Source organism: Aspergillus japonicus, assembly GCF_003184785.1.
Source record: "Aspergillus japonicus CBS 114.51 unplaced genomic scaffold BO86scaffold_4, whole genome shotgun sequence".
In the NCBI taxonomy this organism is placed as follows: Eukaryota; Fungi; Ascomycota; class Eurotiomycetes; order Eurotiales; family Aspergillaceae; genus Aspergillus; species Aspergillus japonicus.
This window is the reverse complement of record NW_020291641.1, coordinates 723,471-741,086: the sequence shown is the minus strand read 5'-3', so window position 1 is coordinate 741,086 and position 17,616 is coordinate 723,471. Positions and strand designations below refer to the sequence as shown.

At 57.2% G+C, this 17,616-nt stretch overlaps 6 protein-coding genes across 6 annotated transcripts; 3 read left to right on the top strand and 3 right to left on the bottom strand.

Annotated features, from left to right (window-relative positions):
* The first annotated feature begins 82 nt into the window (after positions 1 to 82).
* Positions 83 to 1,866, top strand: BO86DRAFT_385696 (biotin synthase). Its single transcript, XM_025671165.1, has 2 exons — positions 83 to 662; positions 772 to 1,866. The coding sequence occupies exons 1-2, from the start codon at positions 450 to 452 to the stop codon at positions 1,756 to 1,758; spliced, it is 1,200 nt and encodes a 399-aa protein (XP_025532054.1). The 5' UTR covers positions 83 to 449; the 3' UTR covers positions 1,759 to 1,866.
* BO86DRAFT_140072 (M20 family metallopeptidase) lies at positions 1,741 to 3,637 on the bottom strand. The gene is made up of 4 exons (XM_025666193.1): positions 3,393 to 3,637; positions 2,450 to 3,288; positions 2,253 to 2,392; positions 1,741 to 2,196 (listed from the first exon to the last, which is right to left on the bottom strand). Exons 1-4 carry the CDS (start codon positions 3,483 to 3,485, stop codon positions 1,976 to 1,978), a joined length of 1,293 nt encoding a protein of 430 aa, XP_025532053.1. The 5' UTR covers positions 3,486 to 3,637; the 3' UTR covers positions 1,741 to 1,975.
* A 395-nt stretch (positions 3,638 to 4,032) lies between these two features.
* Positions 4,033 to 6,089, top strand: BO86DRAFT_415642 (uncharacterized protein; the record flags this gene model as incomplete). The annotated part of the gene is made up of 6 exons (XM_025674920.1): positions 4,033 to 4,069; positions 4,141 to 4,322; positions 4,383 to 5,468; positions 5,544 to 5,684; positions 5,757 to 5,984; positions 6,030 to 6,089. The coding sequence occupies 6 exons, from the start codon at positions 4,033 to 4,035 to the stop codon at positions 6,087 to 6,089; spliced, it is 1,734 nt and encodes a 577-aa protein (XP_025532052.1).
* A 622-nt stretch (positions 6,090 to 6,711) lies between these two features.
* Positions 6,712 to 8,842, bottom strand: BO86DRAFT_385694 (uncharacterized protein). Its single transcript, XM_025671164.1, has 3 exons — positions 8,332 to 8,842; positions 7,703 to 7,927; positions 6,712 to 7,160 (listed from the first exon to the last, which is right to left on the bottom strand). Exons 1-3 carry the CDS (start codon positions 8,424 to 8,426, stop codon positions 6,737 to 6,739), a joined length of 744 nt encoding a protein of 247 aa, XP_025532051.1. The 5' UTR covers positions 8,427 to 8,842; the 3' UTR covers positions 6,712 to 6,736.
* Positions 8,843 to 9,556: 714 nt separating this feature from the next.
* BO86DRAFT_302996 (sodium P-type ATPase) lies at positions 9,557 to 13,082 on the top strand (the record flags this gene model as incomplete). Its single annotated transcript, XM_025667560.1, has 4 exons — positions 9,557 to 9,790; positions 9,862 to 10,127; positions 10,202 to 12,329; positions 12,405 to 13,082. The coding sequence occupies 4 exons, from the start codon at positions 9,557 to 9,559 to the stop codon at positions 13,080 to 13,082; spliced, it is 3,306 nt and encodes a 1,101-aa protein (XP_025532050.1).
* Positions 13,083 to 14,147: 1,065 nt separating this feature from the next.
* BO86DRAFT_434790 (uncharacterized protein) lies at positions 14,148 to 15,340 on the bottom strand. The gene has a single exon (XM_025675918.1). It carries the CDS (start codon positions 15,186 to 15,188, stop codon positions 14,241 to 14,243), a length of 948 nt encoding a protein of 315 aa, XP_025532049.1. The 5' UTR covers positions 15,189 to 15,340; the 3' UTR covers positions 14,148 to 14,240.
* Positions 15,341 to 17,616: the final 2,276 nt, after the last annotated feature.

Sequence of the window (17,616 nt, the reverse complement as noted above, 5' to 3'; positions counted from 1 at the left end):
CTGCAAGTCCCGTTGAAGTCAATTGCACGCTGCATGGGGGGTTGAACCCTCAGCGGTTGGGGTCAACACGACCGGTGAGGGTGTTGCCTGTAGCCCCCCCAGTGACCACCGTGACCACCGTGACCACCACAGCCTGCCCCTCCTGCCCCTCCTGCCCCTCTCCAGCCCGAGGTTGTGTGAAGCTTGTCCAGCACTGAGTAGCTGCCCTGTCCGTGTTCGGGGGGTTGCTGGACAACTAGCCCAGTCACCATCGTAGATAGACTGTTAGACTCACCAAGCAACTCCGAACCCCGGTCTAGTTCATTGCAGTCATCCATCCATCCCTCCCTCCCCCTCTTTCTTCCTGCATCTCCTCCCACACCACCCTTTTCTTTCTTCTCTTCATTGTTTTGACCTTTCTCTCAATTTTTTTTTCCTTAAAGAAAACACACACACACTCACACTTGAGAATGATCTCGCTACGACAAGTCCTCCCGCGGACGGCCTTCCGCCGCGCGTACGGCACGGTGCAGTCGACCTCGCCCAGTGCGGCGGCGCTGGCCAGTCGAGTGCCGGCGGTGCTGCGTGAGGCGACCGATGCCACCACGCCACGCACCAACTGGACCAAGGAGGAGATCCAGCAGATCTATGATACCCCGTTGAACCAGTTGACCTATGCTGCTGTCAGTATACCTCGAATTAAAGACCAATTAACCACGACACCCATCCCTTCCACCCAGACCACACAATCCCCCCCGCCCCCCTCAACCCTCACTAACGCAGCGAGAATAGTCCCTCATCCACCGCAAGTTCCACGACCCCTCCGCCATCCAAATGTGCACCCTCATGAACATCAAAACCGGCGGCTGCAGCGAAGACTGCAGCTACTGCGCGCAATCCACGCGGCACAACACAGGCCTGAAAGCCACCAAGATGTCCGCTGTGGACGAGGTGCTCACGGCCGCCCGCACCGCCAAGGCCAACGGATCGACGCGGTTCTGCATGGGCGCGGCGTGGCGCGACATGCGGGGCCGCAAGACGTCGCTCAAGAACATCAAGTCGATGGTCAGCGGCGTGCGCGAGATGGGGATGGAGGTGTGCGTGACGCTGGGGATGATCGACGAGGCGCAGGCCAAGGAATTGAAGGATGCCGGCCTGACGGCCTACAACCACAACCTCGACACCTCGCGCGAGTTCTACCCGTCCATCATCACGACGCGCTCGTACGACGAGCGGCTGCGCACGCTGGCGAACGTGCGCGATGCGGGCATCAATGTGTGCAGCGGGGGCATCCTGGGGTTGGGCGAGAAGGATGCGGACCGCGTGGGGTTGATCTTCACCGTGGCCAATCTCCCCAAGCACCCCGAGAGCTTTCCGGTGAATGCCCTCGTGCCGATCCCGGGCACCCCCTTGGGCGATCGCAAGATGATCCCGTTCGATCGCTTGTTGCGGACCGTGGCCACGGCCCGAGTCGTCTTGCCGGCGACGATTGTGCGGTTGGCTGCGGGCCGCATCTCGTTGAGTGAGGAGCAGCAGATCGCGTGTTTCCAGGCGGGCGCTAATGCGGTGTTCACCGGTGAGAAGATGCTGACGACGGATTGCAATGGGTGGGATGAGGATCGTGAGATGATGGAGCGCTGGGGCTATTATCCGATGAAGAGCTTTGAGCGGGAGGGCTTGGAGGCTGAGGCGCCCGGCAAGAAGGAGGAGGCCGAGCAGGCCGCTGTGTTGGAGGAGAAGGTGAGGGAGGTGTCTGCGCAGGTCGCGACTAGCTTGTGATTGCTTTAGTGTGTAGATTTTGAGGAATGGCATTTATGATTCGTATACTTGAAGGTTGATTGTGTTGCGGTAGTTTGGATGCTTTGGATCGGATGTTGTACTTGGACACTTGGTTTGATTCATTCGCTATAAAGAGGTTGATCTGATAGTGCCTGAGACAGTGTGGATTCGTGATGTATCCTCCAGAATACAAAGCAATCTCTACACCCGACACCAACTACTCCCTCTCCATCTCGAAATCCTTCTGCACCCGCGCCGCAAACTCATCGTCCACCAGCACCTGACACGCGACCACCGCCATCCCCGCCGCGCACGCCATCCCCCGCTGGTACGCCTCGAGCGAGCCCGCGCCCTTGGTGAATCCGGGCGTGTGGTTGACCCCGTCGGTGGGGATGGTGAAGATGCCATGGAAGCCGGGCACGGCGTACGACACGTTACCTAGCTCGTCAGTATGAGACCCCGCGCAGTGCCAACCAACCGGAATGAAAACCCACCCTGATCCGTCGACGCCCCGGTAATCGCACTCTTCTGTCCCGTGTTGTCGAACAAGGTGAGATGACCCATCGCCCGCATGACGGCGACATAGCTCTCGCAGATGGGGTTGTTCGTCTTGAGATCCGCATACGAGGGGCCCCTTGCAGTCCAAAGTCAGCATACCACTCCAGCCACCCCCACAAAGCAGAGAACTCACCACTCAAACGCCACCTCGCACCCCGTGGCCACCGCCGCCGCCTCAAAGCACTTGACCACCCGCTCCGACAGCCCCTTCAACGACTTCACCGTCGGCGAGCGGATATAGTAGTCCACGGACGCACTGCGCGGGATGACATTCGGCCGCTCCCCGCCGTGGACAATCACGCCGTGCACGCGCTGCGTGGGCAGGATCTGCTGGCGCAGCAGCGAGACGTTCACGTACGCCGCCACCACCGCGTCCAGCGCGTTGACCCCCTCCCACGGCGCCGCCGCCGCGTGCGCCGGCTTCCCCGTGAACGTCACGCGCAGCTTGTCGTTGGCCAGGTACCCGCCCGGCAGCACGGTCGCCAGCGTCAGCAGCCGCGGGTTCTGCGGCGCCATCGGCACCGGGTGCACCATCAGGCACGCGTGCACGCCCTGGTACGCGCCCCGCTCCAGCAGCTGGATCTTGCCGCCCCCGGATTCCTCGGCGGGCGTGCCGAGCAGCTTCACGGTGACGTTGGCGGCGGCAGCGTCGCTGGCTGACGCGGTGGTGGCCGCAGAGCGCAGGGCGTGGCAGGTGGCGAGGAAGGCGGCGATGGAGCTCGTCGCGATCAGGTTGTGGCCGCACGCGTGGCCGATGCCGGGCAGGGCGTCGTATTCGGCGTTGAAGGCGACCACGCGGCCGCGCGAGGGGTCGCCGTGTGTGTAGGTAATTTCGAAGGCGGTGGGGATGTCGTAGGCGGAGCGCTGGATGGTGAAGGTGAAGTCCGTGGTGGTGGAGAGGGTGTCGAACAGGGTGCAGATGGCGTCGTGGGCTTGGTGTTCCTCGTAGGCGAGTTCGGGGTTGGACCAGATCTGGTGAGCTTGTTAGATGAGTGGCTAATAGAAACTCCAGGGCTTGGGAATCGAGCTGTATGGGCTTGCATATCTAATTGGGAATTGGGGATTGGGAAGATTACCTGTTGGTTGATGTTCTGTAGTTGGGTGTCATAGTTGCGCAGGGCTTCTTGGACGCTTGCGATGAAGCGTTCTGCCGAGGTTTGAACTGTCATCTTGACGAATCTTGCACTTGGGCGTTATCTTGCTGCGAGTACAAGACATGATGGGCGCTATTTTATATCCGTGCGACTCGACAGTCAGAATGGCCTCTGGTGATGTGATGCGGAGATGCGGAGATGCTGGCCGCAGTTAATGCCCGGCTTATCAGGCACCCCATTTCCACCCGCTTATCGATCGGCTGCATTGCCGAAGCGGCTCCGCTTTCAGCTTTGATTGGTTCAAGGCTGCTGCCTGTCACCTGACCAGTGCCGACCCAGCCAATCGCGTTGTCTGCCTCGGTACTTTGCGCGGCCCGGCTATTCCTCCGGCCTGGCTGCCTTTCGTACAATATCGCGACGACGAGACTATCGGCACTCTTCCCCTCACCTTGCAGTCTCCCTATCACTTAGCATTGGCTTATCTGTGTAGTAGCATCGCTTACAGCCTGTCAGCTCTCACATTAATCGAATATACATGACCCTGACTGCCCCCACTCGACATAACTCCCTCGCGAGCAAATGACCAAGTGGAGCGTTGCCGAACTCCAGCAGCACTATCGGGATGCATAAGCTCGGCAAGAAGACTCGCTCCAGGACCGGTGAGGATCCACTTGGATACCCTGTCAGGAGTGATCCTGGAATGATTCCCCGATGGACTGACGTTACGCAGGCTGTCGCACGTGTCGAATCCGCAAGGTCAAGTGCGACGAGGAGAAATTGGCTGTCCCCGGCCAGCCTGAACCGCAATGCCGGCGTTGCACCGCCGCCCGCATCCTGTGCGAGTGGAAGGGCGGCCCTATCCCCCGGCCTGCTGCCAGGAAAAATGCTCCCGCATCCACGACCAAGGAAGTGGTACAGAAGACGGAGGGGAATGCGGGTAGCCCGGCCCATAATAGTACAACCACACGAAAGAGCCCCTCCGCGACGACGACGACGGCGCCGTCGCCCCCCCAGTCTTCTAGGATTCTCACCCTGTCCTCCCCCGGGGGCAAAAGCAGGACCGTGCAAGCGGCCAACTCGCTTGTGCTGACCGGCTTCGACCGCTCGTGCATCGCCTACCTCCAAGATTCCGTGCTGGTCGTGCTTCTTGGCAAACACTGGCCGTGGTCCGCCATGTCGTACGCCTACCACAAGATCGCGGTCCGGGAGCCCATGGTAATGAGCATGCTGCTGGCGAGCACGGCGAGCGAGATCCGTCGCGCCCAGCTCTACGACAGCGACCAGCCGCGGGACGCGGTCGAGACGGTGGCGGACCTGGGGGGCCGCGCGCATTACGGACGGGCGCTGGCCGGTCTGCGGGAGGCATTGCGGCCGGAGGTCGAGAAGTCGTCGGAGCAGTTGGAGGCCATCTTCATCACTTTGTGGCTGATGATCGACTACGAGAACCGCTTCGGGAGCGGCACCGCGGCCATCAATGTGCACATCCGGGGAATCGAGAGCTTGCTCTTCAACCATGTCGTTCCGCTGCTGAAACCTACTTCATCAGCACCCGCGCTTATCGCGGAGAGTGGAAGTACAGGTGCCGGCGCCTTGCCCTGGGGAGATGCGACGAACACCGCTGTAGATAACACCCAGAAGACGACCATGTTGCCGACGAATGTTTTGCCTGGGCTGGCGACCAGCAAACTCCGCCACACCGCGGTGCCACTCTTCCTGCTGTGGACGCTGTACTTCTTCACCCCGGGGGCCCTCTTCTGTGGTCCTGCGGCCGCACGACTTGACGCCGACCTATTCCGGTTCTTCATCCAGGACGAGGCCGAGCAAGGCCTGAGCCTGGCGGAGCTCTACCGCATCGGCCGCCAATCGCCCCGCCGCTTCTGGGGCGACTCATACCCGACGACGGCGCAGCTGGACGACATCGAGAATCAGCCCGCGTTGATCCTCTACCACCGAAGCCATGTCATGCAGTTCAAGATCACCGAACTCTGGCGCCAAGGCCAGCAGACTTCAGCGGTATCGTATCGTCGGCTCGTCGACGAACTCAGTCTGATCCTGGAGGTATGCATGCAATCCTCAACCCCAATCCCCTCGCTCGCCTTTTCCTTTCCCCCAGACATGCTAACCCGCAACCAGGAAAACGACTCCCTCCTCACCACCGCCCTAACCGCGCCAACCTGCGACACCGCCAGCCGCCGCGTCCTGGAAACCATCTTCTGGGCGACCATCACCTTCTACGGCACGATCGTGTACTTCCACCTCTGCTTCAAGGACACCGTCCCGCCACCGCCGGCCACCACCACCACAACCACCAACCAACATCACACTACACCCCTCCCTCCCTTGGAGACAGCAGTCAACCAGGTCCTCTCCCTCTCGCTTAAACTCCACCGCAGCCGGCCTCACCTGATGGTCCGGATCATCTGGCCGCTGTTCATCGCGGGGATTGCGACCCCGGACCGCATCTACCAGGATTGGGTGTCGATCCGGCTGCAGGAGCTGGGCCGGTACGGGCTGAACTACAGTCGCGTGAGTCGGCGGTTCGACGAGATTGTGATCCAGGGATGTGATCCGTTTGTTTCTGTTGCTGTTGCTGCTGCTGCTGCTGCTGATTCTGCGGAGCTAGAGGGGGATTCGGACTTTGGGCCGGGGGTAGGAGGGCTGCCGATGCGGATTGGTTGAGTGCGGCCGTATAAGGGACTCGCATGAAAACCACGTTCCAGCCCGGTCGCTGGGCGTCCGTGGTCGATCGAACAGGGAATAGACACGCTGCGTGAGGCATGCGACATGCGGTGGCTTCAGGGAATGATTCTAGAAGCCAGTATTGGTGTTCTGCTTGGCGATGATGCATGATCTGGTCATGATGCGTATTTCGCTTGTTGAGTTTTACATTACTAAGAGAAATCAGGAGATCTGCTGCTGGGGGGTTGGATGTCATTGCCAAGGATGATGCGTGCGGGCACGCTGACGATGAGGCAAGGCTATAAGCCCACCCAGCAATACACTAAACCTTACACAAGATGAAGAAAGGGGGGAGTACAACACACGTTACTTCATAGCAGGATTCGCGCAAACGCAAACGCAACGTAAACGCCAACACCAAATCCCAAGACCCGAGCCAAGACCAGAACCATCATCTTCCAGAAAAACACGCCAACCAACCACACCCAAGAACACCGGGACACCACCCTTACCCATCCCAACCGTGAGACCTGCACGCATGCTTGGCGAACAGACTCGGCAGCACCAAAAATAAAAACCATAACCCAAAAAGACGGATAATCGGCAACCACACACACACACACACACACAACTCCACTAACCACCAACTACTGCGCATTCTGCTTCAACGAAGCCTGACAGATCGGACACCGATACCGATGCTGCTCGACCCACAGGACCAAGCACGCGGCATGAAAGACATGGTTGCAGCGATTCAGCACCACCACCTCATCCTGTTGCGGTTTCTCGGTTTTTGGGGGGTGCTCCGCGTCGAGATCCGTGGAGCCGCACGACGATGAGAGCGATAGCGGCACCGACCCGCGGCGCCAATCGCCCAATCCCACTCCTCGTTCGAGATCGGAGTCTGCGTTGGTCGGGGCCAGCGCCCCGCTGCTGCTGTGGTAGTATCGCTGGGGGATCCAGGCGGGTTTGGGTTGTGTTGGCGGGAGGTTGTTGTTGTTGGTGGTGATGGTCGTGGGAACCTTCTCGTCTTGGTCCACTTCCACTCTGAGGCGCTCGAGACAGATGGCACTAGCAGGGGCATAAGATTAGCATAATAGCATACATAATTTCTGGAAATACCAGTGCCGGTACCGGGGGGCAAATCGCGATAAACCACGGAGATATGCGATTGAGGGGGGTGCTGATAACAACGCAGACCCTCAGGATCATTGGAGCACGGAAGGGGAGGGGAGGGAGGAAATCCCCGCCAAGGAATCCCGCCAAGGAATCCCGCCAAGGAATCCCGCCAAGAAGGACCTCTTGGCTCGCCTCTTTTCCCTCTGTCTCACCAAATCCTCCGACTACGCGGGGTGGGGGACAGGATGAACCATGACATAAGCAGCAACCCAGCCCTGGAAGCAAGAACGCATGCGCAAATCGACAGGGAAAGAGCGACTCGACTCGACTCGACTCGAACTCGACTCGAACTCGAACTCGATCCAGCCAAGCCAGGCCAAGCCAGCCAAGAAAACCCAGCACAACCGACACGAAACAAAGTTTCCAGACCCCCCCTCCCCCCGCCGAATGCGGAAATCCGTCCAACCGGACACAAAAACGCACGTAAAACGTACCAGGATTCCTGGGCATAATGCCAGGTTTCGTTCGTGCCCGAATGGGTTTGTTCTTCGAGCCAGCGTTCCACGCTGATGGGGAGCTGTTGCATCGACGGATTGCCTGTCAGCGCTTGTAGGGCGCTGTCCCGCCGGTGGGGGTCGGAGGTGGGCGCGGTGGAGGATGTGCCGCCGGCGGCGGCGGTGGTGGCGGCGCGACGGCGGCGACGGTGCCATGTTATAGCTCTTGTGTTTTGCCAGGTTGTTAGTCTTGATCTTGTGTTGAATAGTGGTTGGTGGTTTAGGGGGAGGGTGTATCGGGTCCGGTGAGGTCACTGTTCGGCGACCCTCCCCTTCCTTCATCCTTCACCCCAACTCGAAACAAAAAAAAAAAGGAAAGGTAGAAAGATCCCAAGACCACCCCAAGATCTTGGCGCCATGATATATGGGATGCCGGAAAACGAGATAAGATCTTGGCGGGTTTCCTGGAGAGGCTCCTTTTGGGGGGTTAGGTAGGGCTGGAGGGAGGGTTAGGGGGGCAGGGGGGCATGTGGGTGGGCGGAGACCACGAATGACGAATATCTCACGAATGAGGCGCCCCAACAGAACAATTGAACTGCCGCGGGGAAAGCAGATAGAGAAGAACTTACATCGGCAAAAAGCTAATGACGATGAACAAAGCCACGGCTCCGATGATCACGCCGACGATTTCGCCACTTGGGGAGGGAGGGTCGTGCTCCGCCATCGGCAATGAGACTTGATAAAAGTGATATATGATATGCGAAGCGAAATATGATCAGGGAATCGATGGGGACCACGTGAAGTTCTGCGATGCGCGAGAGGTATGATGTATGTATAAACGTATTCCTACATGAACATGAAATGTGGATGTAAGAACAGTCAGACCGACACGCAGGGCATTCACCCGTGGCAAGTAGCAGCAAGCATAAGACCAGTCGAAAGGGCTAATGCAGTCGCCGTAGCAGTAGTAGATAGCAGCGGGGAGAAAAGTCAGAGAAACAAAAAAACGAAAAAGATAAAAAAAAGAACTGGTCCAGCCGACCGGGGGTGGGAACACTTTAAAGTGTGTTTTCGCCCCTATTTTATTATTTTTTTCTCATGTAGTGTTGCTTTGTTGTTTCAAGTAGACCTCTCTCTCTCTTTCGCCGGACGGCATCACGCAGGAAGGACCGAAGGGAAACGGGAACAAACACGAGGCCCAGAGGGAAAGCTGTACGATGCGATGCGATGCATCTTCCCGCCAAGGGCTGGGCTGGGCTGGGCCTCGTCCGTCTTTCTCCGCGCTGCGGAACCAGCTTGGCAGTGAACCACCGGGTAAGATACAGTACACTCCCCGGCTCAACAAATCACATCCTCCCACCCAGCCCATGCAGGCCATCCGGTCACGGTCTTCCCCAGACTTGAACCATGGATAGAAGCACAATTGTCTGCGTCATGGTCGCAGCGGCGAATCCCCTCACTGGACTGGAGGGACTCTTGGCGGGCTCTGGGCATGACATTTCCCCCAAATTGCCTCCCAAGTCACCCACTGTCTCAGTAAATTGCCTTATCGCCGGAAGCAAGCGAGGGTATGCCGAGCGTGGGTGAATGGAGGTAATCGGAGATGATAGAGTTATATAAGGCTGTGTCCCCTTGCGTTCCTCGGTTCCAGGACAGATTCCAAATCGATCAGATTGCTCGAAATCTAGATCCTTTTTTATTCAGCAAAGAAATCTAGACGATCGATGAGTTGGATGGTTTAGAGCACAACTGCCCATCATCTATGACATCATCCCGATAGATTAGATTCCCTTGCTTTTCTTTGCTTTTTGAGTATCAATCTACAACGAATGAACCACCGGACTCGATTGGAAGATGAAATCCAGATCGAACGACAACAATACCCCCCGCACGCATCTGTCACAACCGGCGCACTCCTTACCCTGGGAGACCATCCTCCAGGAACTCCATGTGAACCCGGACCAGGGCCTCTCCAGTGCGGAGGCGGCCACGCGGTTGCAGCAGGATGGGCCGAATGAGCTGGAGGATGACGAGGGGGTCTCGTTGGTGACGATTGTGATCCGGCAGGTGGCGAATGCGATGATGCTGGTGCGTTGACTGTCCTCTTCCCCTATCCTCTACACCTTCGATGGAAGGGGAAACAAGCTAACAGCATCCAGGTCCTTATCATCGCCATGGCCGTCAGCTTCGGGATCCAATCCTGGATCGAAGGCGGGGTGATCGCCGCGGTGATCGGGCTGAATATCGTCGTGGGCGTGTACCAGGACTTCGCGGCGGAGAAGACGATGGGGTCGCTGCGGTCGCTGAGCTCGCCGACGGGCACCGTCACCCGCGACGGCAAGACCAAGACGGTGCCGGCCAAGGAGCTGGTCGTGGGCGATGTGGTGGAGTTGAAGGTGGGCGATACCGTGCCTGCCGATGTTCGGTGAGTTGTGCCTCCGCCCAACCCCCATGAACCCTAACTTTTCCCCAGTACGGCGAACATTCTAACAGCGCCAGTCTCATCGAAACCATGAACCTCGAAACCGACGAAGCTTTGCTCACCGGCGAATCCCTGCCCATCGCCAAAACCCCGCACGACACTTATGAGATCGAAACCGGGCCCGGCGACCGCCTTAACATCGCCTACAGCTCGACGACCATCACGCGGGGCCGCGGGCGCGGCATCATCACCAGCACGGGCATGGCCACCGAGATCGGTTTAATTGCTGCCGCCCTGCACGCCTCCAACAAATCCACCCACTACAAGCGCCGCACCCCGCGCACCAACCCGGAGGATGACACGCCCAAGAAGCGCGAGAAGGTGATCAACCCGCTGGCGAATTTCTTCCTCTCGACTAGCGCCTACGTCCTCAATTTCCTCGGGCTAAATACGGGCACCCCCCTGCAGCGGAAGCTCTCGGCGCTGGCGCTGGTGCTCTTCGGGATCGCGGTGGTGTTCGCCTTGGTTGTAATGGGGGCGAATGGCATGCGGAATGACCGTGAGGTCATTATCTATGCGGTTGCCACGGGACTGGCGATGATTCCGGCGTGTCTCGTGGTGGTGTTGACGATTACCATGGCGGCGGGGACGCGATCGATGGTTAGTCGGAATGTGGTGGTAAGGCGGTTGGAGAGTCTCGAGATGCTCGGGGCGGTGCAGGATGTTTGCTCGGATAAGACGGGGACGTTGACGCAGGGGAAGATGGTGGTCAAGAGGGCTTGGGTGGCGGGCGTGGGGGGGTTGGTGGTTGTGGGTGAGGGGGGTGATGTTTTGGATCCTGGGAATGGGGATGGGGTGAGACTGGTTCCTGGGCAGGAGGCGAGTGCAGAGAATGAGAAGGATAAGGGGGGAGACACTGAGAAAGGGGATCGTGGCCAGCCTTGGGACGCGCGCAGGGAGGGCTTGTTGAATGCCCACGGGTCAGGCACCCTGTTGCAGCAGTACCTCAATGTCGCTGCCATGGCGAACCTGGCCCATGTGCATTACTCGGACGAGTCGCACGAGTGGCAGGCCCGTGGCGAGCCCACGGATATCGCCATCCAGGTCTTCGCCATGCGGTTCCAGTGGGGCCGGGAGCGGTGGACGGGCGGCCGCAACCCGGTCTGGACGCAGAAGGCCGAGTACCCCTTCGACTCGACCGTCAAGAAGATGTCGGTGATCTTCGAGAATACCGAGACCTCGGCCCAGATGGTGTTCACCAAGGGTGCAGTCGAGCGGGTGCTGGAGGCGTGCACGCAGGCCGTCTGGACAGCAGGCGCAGACGCCACTCCGCTGGACGAGGAGAAGAGGCAGGAGATTCTGCAGAAGATGGAGGATTTAGCGAAAGAAGGTCTGCGCGTGCTCGCGCTGGCCTGTCGACCCATCGAGTCCCGCGACGAGACGCCCGCGCGCGAGGAGGTCGAGAACGACCTCATCTTCTGCGGGCTGATCGGGCTGTATGATCCGCCGCGCCCGGAGACGGCGGGGGCGATCGAGGAGTGTCGGCGCGCGGGCATCACGGTGCACATGGTGACGGGCGACCACCCGGGCACGGCGCGCGCCATCGCGGCGCAAGTCGGGATTATCCCGCGCGACATGGGCAGCGTGGCGCAGGACGTCGCCGACGCGATGGTCATGACGGCCAGCCAGTTCGACCGGCTGAGCGACGAGCAGATCGACGCCCTGCCGACCCTACCACTGGTCATTGCCCGCTGCGCGCCCACCACCAAGGTGCGCATGATCGACGCCCTGCACCGACGCGGCCGGTACGCCGCCATGACCGGCGACGGGGTCAACGACTCCCCGTCCCTCAAACGGGCGGACGTGGGCATCGCCATGGGCCAGTCCGGCTCCGACGTCGCCAAGGACGCTTCGGAATTGGTTCTGACGGACGACAACTTCGCCTCGATCATCAACGGCATCGAAGAAGGCCGCCGCATCTTCGACAACATCCAGAAGTTCGTCCTGCATCTGTTGGCAGAGAACGTCGGCCTCGCCCTGACCTTACTCATCGGGCTGGCCTTCAAGGACGAGAACGGCCAGTCCGTCTTCCCCATCGCGCCCGTGGAAATCCTCTGGATCATCATGGTCACATCTGGCCTGCCGGACATGGGACTGGGGATGGAAGTGGCCGCTCCGGACATCATGGACAGACCGCCTCAAAATGTACGTTAACCCTAACTCCCTGCCCTTCACCCCCGTCTCCCCCACAGAACCAGCCAAACTAACGCCCCGCAACAGAAACAAGGCATCTTCACCTGGGAAGTGATAATCGACACCCTCGTCTACGGCGTCTGGATGGCGGCGCTCTCCCTCTCGGCCTTCTCGTTGGTCCTCTTCGCCTGGGGCGACGGCAACCTGGCGACGGGCTGCAACAGCGACTACACCTCCGCCTGCGACACGGTCTACCGCGCGCGCGCCACGACCTTCGTGTGCATGACCTGGTTCGCGCTGTTCCTGGCGTGGGAAATGGTCGACCTGCGCCGGAGCTTCTTCAGCCTGCCGGCGACCGGATCCGAGGATCGTTCCGGCACGAAAACCTTCCTGGCCAGACTCCGAGGCTGGCTCGCCTCCCTCCGCCGCAACCGCTTCCTCTTCACGGGCATCCTGATCGGGTTCGTGACCACCTTCCCGATCCTGTACATCCCCGTCATCAACGACGTAGTCTTCAAGCACATCGGGATCTCGTGGGAGTGGGGGGTGGTGTTCGTCGAGGCCGGGCTGTTCTTCGTGGGCGCGGAGGGCTGGAAGTGGGCCAAGCGGGTGTATTTCCGGCGGGCGGCGGCGAAACAGCGGCAGGGGGGAGATAAGCGGAGTGGGGGGTTGATGGAGAGGGAGGAGAAGCGGGATTTCAGTCGGTATACCACGATGAGTCGCGAGGAGGGCGGGGTCGTGCAGAAGGAGGTGTCGATGGTGTAGATTTCTTTTTCTCCCGCGCGGGGTGGAAAGGGTATGGAACATACGGGGAGCCATAGATTTGATTCTCTCATAGATTGTGCATAGGTTTTCTTTGATCATGTTGACTAATGAATCGGTGATATTTCTCCATTTGAGGTTTCGGGGGAGAGTTGCCGAATGCTTTTTTGGTTCTCAGTTGGTAGCTAGCTCTACTTTTTGATTGATGATTATATATCCATGGTCAGAAAGATCCTCTTGTGATCCCATTTGTAAGAAACAAAAGAAGAAAGGAAAGGAGAAGAAGGAGAAGAAGAAACTGGTTTACTCAAATCACTCCTTTTCGAACTGAGATAATGCTCTTGATCCAGATTGTGGAACTTTCGCCAACCCCATTCGACCGTTTATGTGGTCACAATTGAAAAACTGCGTTGAAGAAAGCATTGAGATCCAAAGCTGAAAACAAAGCCAAACAAATCATAATCATCGATGTCCTTCATCAAACATGCATGTGGTAAAGAGTGGCTGGACACAAGGTAGAGTTCCTCTTGAATTCTCCAACTTCGTATCAATTATTTTCCACCAGGGTTTGCCCCTTGTAGACTGTTGACCATAATCTCCCACTGGTTGAAGGCCGAGTAATTAGGGTAGATTGATGAGTGCTGGCAACAATGGACTCAGTTTCCCCGCGAACCCTGTCTGAGGACTGACTGCAGTGCTGACTGGTCTACTCTCTATCTTGTCTTCCCACACGAGGCAGAAGACCTACTCCGCCAAGGCGGGCATAAGGCTTTCCTGTCGATCATGTTTTCACTTTAGGTCTGACATGGTACTTCCATTAGCTTGCTGAACAGCCAGAAGTCTGAGGTTGATTAGATGGAGAGTCTATACCCTTTCTTTTTCCTTTGAAAAAAAAAAAAAGGTGTTCCGGGAAAAGCGTATCTACGGTGAAATATCGCGGTGGTAAAAACTCCAATCTTACCCGAGCTCGACATCGATGGATTGTGGGCAGACCAGTGCTGTGACGCTCATCCATAGCTATAACATCAGCTCCATGTGTGGATGGATTTGAAGTTCTGGCCAAGAAGAAGGTAATATAGCTTGCAAAGTTCTGGTTGACATGCTCCGAGCGCGTTCGCCATGCTACAATCGCAGTTTTCACTCGATTGAAGCCCCCTGTCTTCAACCCAACCGCACGGCCACGGCCACGGCCACACGTATTACGAATTTCTGCGTACTGACCTCGCGCAACTGAGCTCGAAGCTCGGTCTCCGCCTCGACCAGCTCAGCCACCTGCTTCACGGAGTCTCCGAGGCCATCACCCACTTCAGTGCCAGCGCTATCACCATCCAAGACCAACCGCTCCGCGACCGGATCCCACCACCATACCGGCGCCCCCGCTACCGTCTCGAGCACCCACTGTCCCTGTGACTCCGGCAAGGGCTCGCCCACAACCAAGAACACCTGCTCCGTCCGGTAGAATTCACCCATCACCTCGGTCACCACTCCCGGTTTTCCCGCCTGCGCCACCAGCGCCGTCGCCGGCAGCGCCAGCCGCCTCATCGCCGGGGCGGTTCGACTAACCTGCCGATTATCGAGATCCGGTTGGAAGAGGCGGTCCCAGGGCTCGGTGAGAAATGCCTCGATGTGGTTGAGGGAGATGTAGAGGGGGTTGTGGAGGGGGTCGACTGGGTGTGTGAACAACACAGTTCGAGTTCTGCTACTCTTGTAACCATCGTCTCCCTCGGCATCGCCACCGCCGTTCTTCCGCGGGGTGTTCTCGTTGGGGTACTCGTCAAACCCCGCCTCCCTCAGCAGAGGAAGAACTAATCCCCTCGCTTCGCGACTCACAGCCACGAAAGGAACACAGACCACTACCGGATCGAGGCGGTCGTGGTGAAACTCGAAGGAGAGATTCAGGTCTTCGTTGTCGCGATCATACTCGGGGTCCATCGGGGTAAGACGTCGAGGATCCCAGTAGCCGCGGTGCGGACGGTAGTAGCAGAGCCGTTGGCGGCGGAAAGTGTCGTTGATCAGAGATGACAGGGCGAAACGCCAGATTTGGTTGCGGAGCTCACCAGGCAGGAGCGGGAAGTATGTGAAGGATTCGGTGGAGATGCTGGGGGGCATGGTTGGTTTCCAGCTTGTTGGTTTGCCTGTTTTTGGGAAGCGGGGTTGTAGAGGAGAGAAAGAGAGCCGGTTGTCGCGTGTGTGATATAGTTAGAACGATACAGAGAGATACGAACCAACGTGTGAGTTATGTGAGGTATAGGTGTGAGAGAGCGAAAGGAAATGAAGTTGACGATGGCCCCCACTCATGTTCAACAAGCGCTAAGCTTCGGCCCAGCCGCTGTCTTGGATCTCTTTGCCACCGCCATAAAGCCCTAACTGCCATACTGAATCTTCCAGGACCATGGAATTCTTGCACATGTAGTGATCGGCTTGTAATCTCCTGTCTACACATCTCTAGGCAACTAGAAATGAGGCCACTTGCTCCTTTCCTCAATCTTCTCAATTGCACTCGTCATAAAGGGTAAACAGGCCTTCTCTTTTGGATGTCATATTCTTCACTGTCATGTTTGCAGCGCAGCTCAGTGGCGCGTACTAGACAGAGTTGAATAATAGGGTGACCGACCGCCGGGGGGGATGCTTTGGCCGCGAATGGCGGCCAGAGCATTGTCACGACTGTAGTGACTCGTCTTCCTGAAAGCCTTCTTCAGAGCCAAGTCATCCATACTGATGGCGATAGCACATCAAGGAGCGGATGCTGGTCTCAGGGGAGAAATATTTGACCAGAATGGTAGTCAAGCCTAAATCTACACACAAGGTGAACAAAAGGTACTGGAAGGGCAAAGGGAGAGGAATCTGAGAAACTCGGGGAAAATTCAAAATATTGGCAGATTGGTACGGAGCTTCCCCGTGAAAGTGGACTTGAAATGGCTTGCATTCGGTGTCATAGGTGATAGACAGTAAAGTGGGCGGTAAATTAAGTTAACTCATATCAGCGCTGAGCCCAGAGCGGGGCAGCGCAGCTAGATCGGGAAGGATAAAGGGCCCAAGGGCTCTATGGTTCCAGGGTTTTAGGGTTTGAGGGTTCTGTGTCCCTGAGCCTTCAGATAAGACCGAGTCCTTCGAATTGAACGATGTGTGTGTGGGCTGGACCAAGCATTGATACACGAGGCGAGGCAAAGCTTGTGTGTGCGTAACTCTCGTTCAATACAACTAGTGTGTGCTTAGATGGGGTCAATTGAAGTGTTCTCATTTTTTCACTAGGCATCTACGAATGTGGACACGATCAAGATACCTTGTATATAAGCTTGATAAGCCTCGCTCTCCGCTCTTCTGCTCTCACTCGCCAACGATTTGAGTTATTGGTTACCCATCTAAGTTTCTTGCACCGAACTCTTCTGTTCTTTTGTTTGGTCTTCTCAGGACAAGACTGAATACAAGTTGCTACTGTAAAAACAAAACCTTGAATGCGGATCTTCTGATGAGAAAGATTGATGGCAGGCTGGCAAAGCAACGGTATAATTTATCCTATGCGAAAGATAATCGATTATATGGCCCGTCCGGTCACATGAACGTTTAGTAAGATAATCTCGTCCATGATCATGCGACGGATAATTGCAGCGCCTACATACTGCAATAACAATATCACTGTTCACGCCAGATTCAACACTAAAAACATTCTTGGGGGGGTTATCCATACAGCTTTGCACTGCTACAGCAGCACCATACAGATCACTTCGCCGCCTGTTCGACAATTGCAACAATGCATCTACTTCGATCAGGAAATGGTCAATCGCGTGGTGAATACTCCCAGCAGAGGGAACTGCATCTGCAGAATGCGGCTGTCCGTGTGTACTCAACCTGTTTAACCACAGGCTACTATATTTCGAAGGTCGCAGTAAAGCTGATTCATGATTCTCGCGGAACTGTCCGAATGCGGCTTTCGCTTTACTGCTCAGCTTCAGTAAGAGACCTCCAAACCCCTAATACAGAGATAGTTTGGTTCTCATCTATTTAGTACTAAGCTGCCGCCGGTTATGGGCCAACGGGCCCTGACCATTATACATATAAGCTTTGGTTCACGGACCGTGCACTTGTGGAGAGGGAAGTGCAGGCCGGGCAATTAGGGCATGAGGGAAGTTCAATATGAGATTTAGCTTCCCCGCTCTCACTCGATACACTGCCTGTCCGACGCCCAAAACAGGCCCTGGCGAATAAAATAACCAACAAATCTGCACTATGCCCGTCCAGACTAAAATACGCCTTATCTTTCAGTAGATCTGGCCCCAGTTTAGGGGGACTTGATTGTTTGGTTGGGTCACATTTCATCTTCATTTATACCACATCTACCGACCGACTCCCCCCGACAAGAGCCCTAGCCCGGTTGATCGTATGGGATCTGAAACTCCTTCACGTGTCCCTCCTCCACCTCAGTAGTCTTGCTATCTGATTCTATCTGGTATGCCTCGTTCTTTTGGGTAGACGTCAGCACTATGGTAGGTCTCTTCTCCGAGGCTTGGGGTAGAGAGCGTACCGCATGGGCGCGAAC

Coding starts and splice junctions, on each gene's coding strand:
- BO86DRAFT_434790 (XM_025675918.1), bottom strand. CDS start 15,188: ATGCCCCCCAGCATCTCCACCGAATCCTTCACATACTTCCCGCTCCTG.
- BO86DRAFT_385696 (XM_025671165.1), top strand. CDS start 450: ATGATCTCGCTACGACAAGTCCTCCCGCGGACGGCCTTCCGCCGCGCG. Junction 663..771: donor ACCAGTTGACCTATGCTGCT/GTCAGTATACCT, acceptor CAGCGAGAATAG/TCCCTCATCCACCGCAAGTT.
- BO86DRAFT_385694 (XM_025671164.1), bottom strand. CDS start 8,426: ATGGCGGAGCACGACCCTCCCTCCCCAAGTGGCGAAATCGTCGGCGTG. Junction 7,928..8,331: donor GTCATTAGCTTTTTGCCGAT/GTAAGTTCTTCT, acceptor GCAAAACACAAG/AGCTATAACATGGCACCGTC. Junction 7,161..7,702: donor CATTATGCCCAGGAATCCTG/GTACGTTTTACG, acceptor TGCCCCTGCTAG/TGCCATCTGTCTCGAGCGCC.
- BO86DRAFT_140072 (XM_025666193.1), bottom strand. CDS start 3,485: ATGACAGTTCAAACCTCGGCAGAACGCTTCATCGCAAGCGTCCAAGAA. Junction 3,289..3,392: donor TACAGAACATCAACCAACAG/GTAATCTTCCCA, acceptor CAAGCTCACCAG/ATCTGGTCCAACCCCGAACT. Junction 2,393..2,449: donor TGCGAGGTGGCGTTTGAGTG/GTGAGTTCTCTG, acceptor TTGGACTGCAAG/GGGCCCCTCGTATGCGGATC.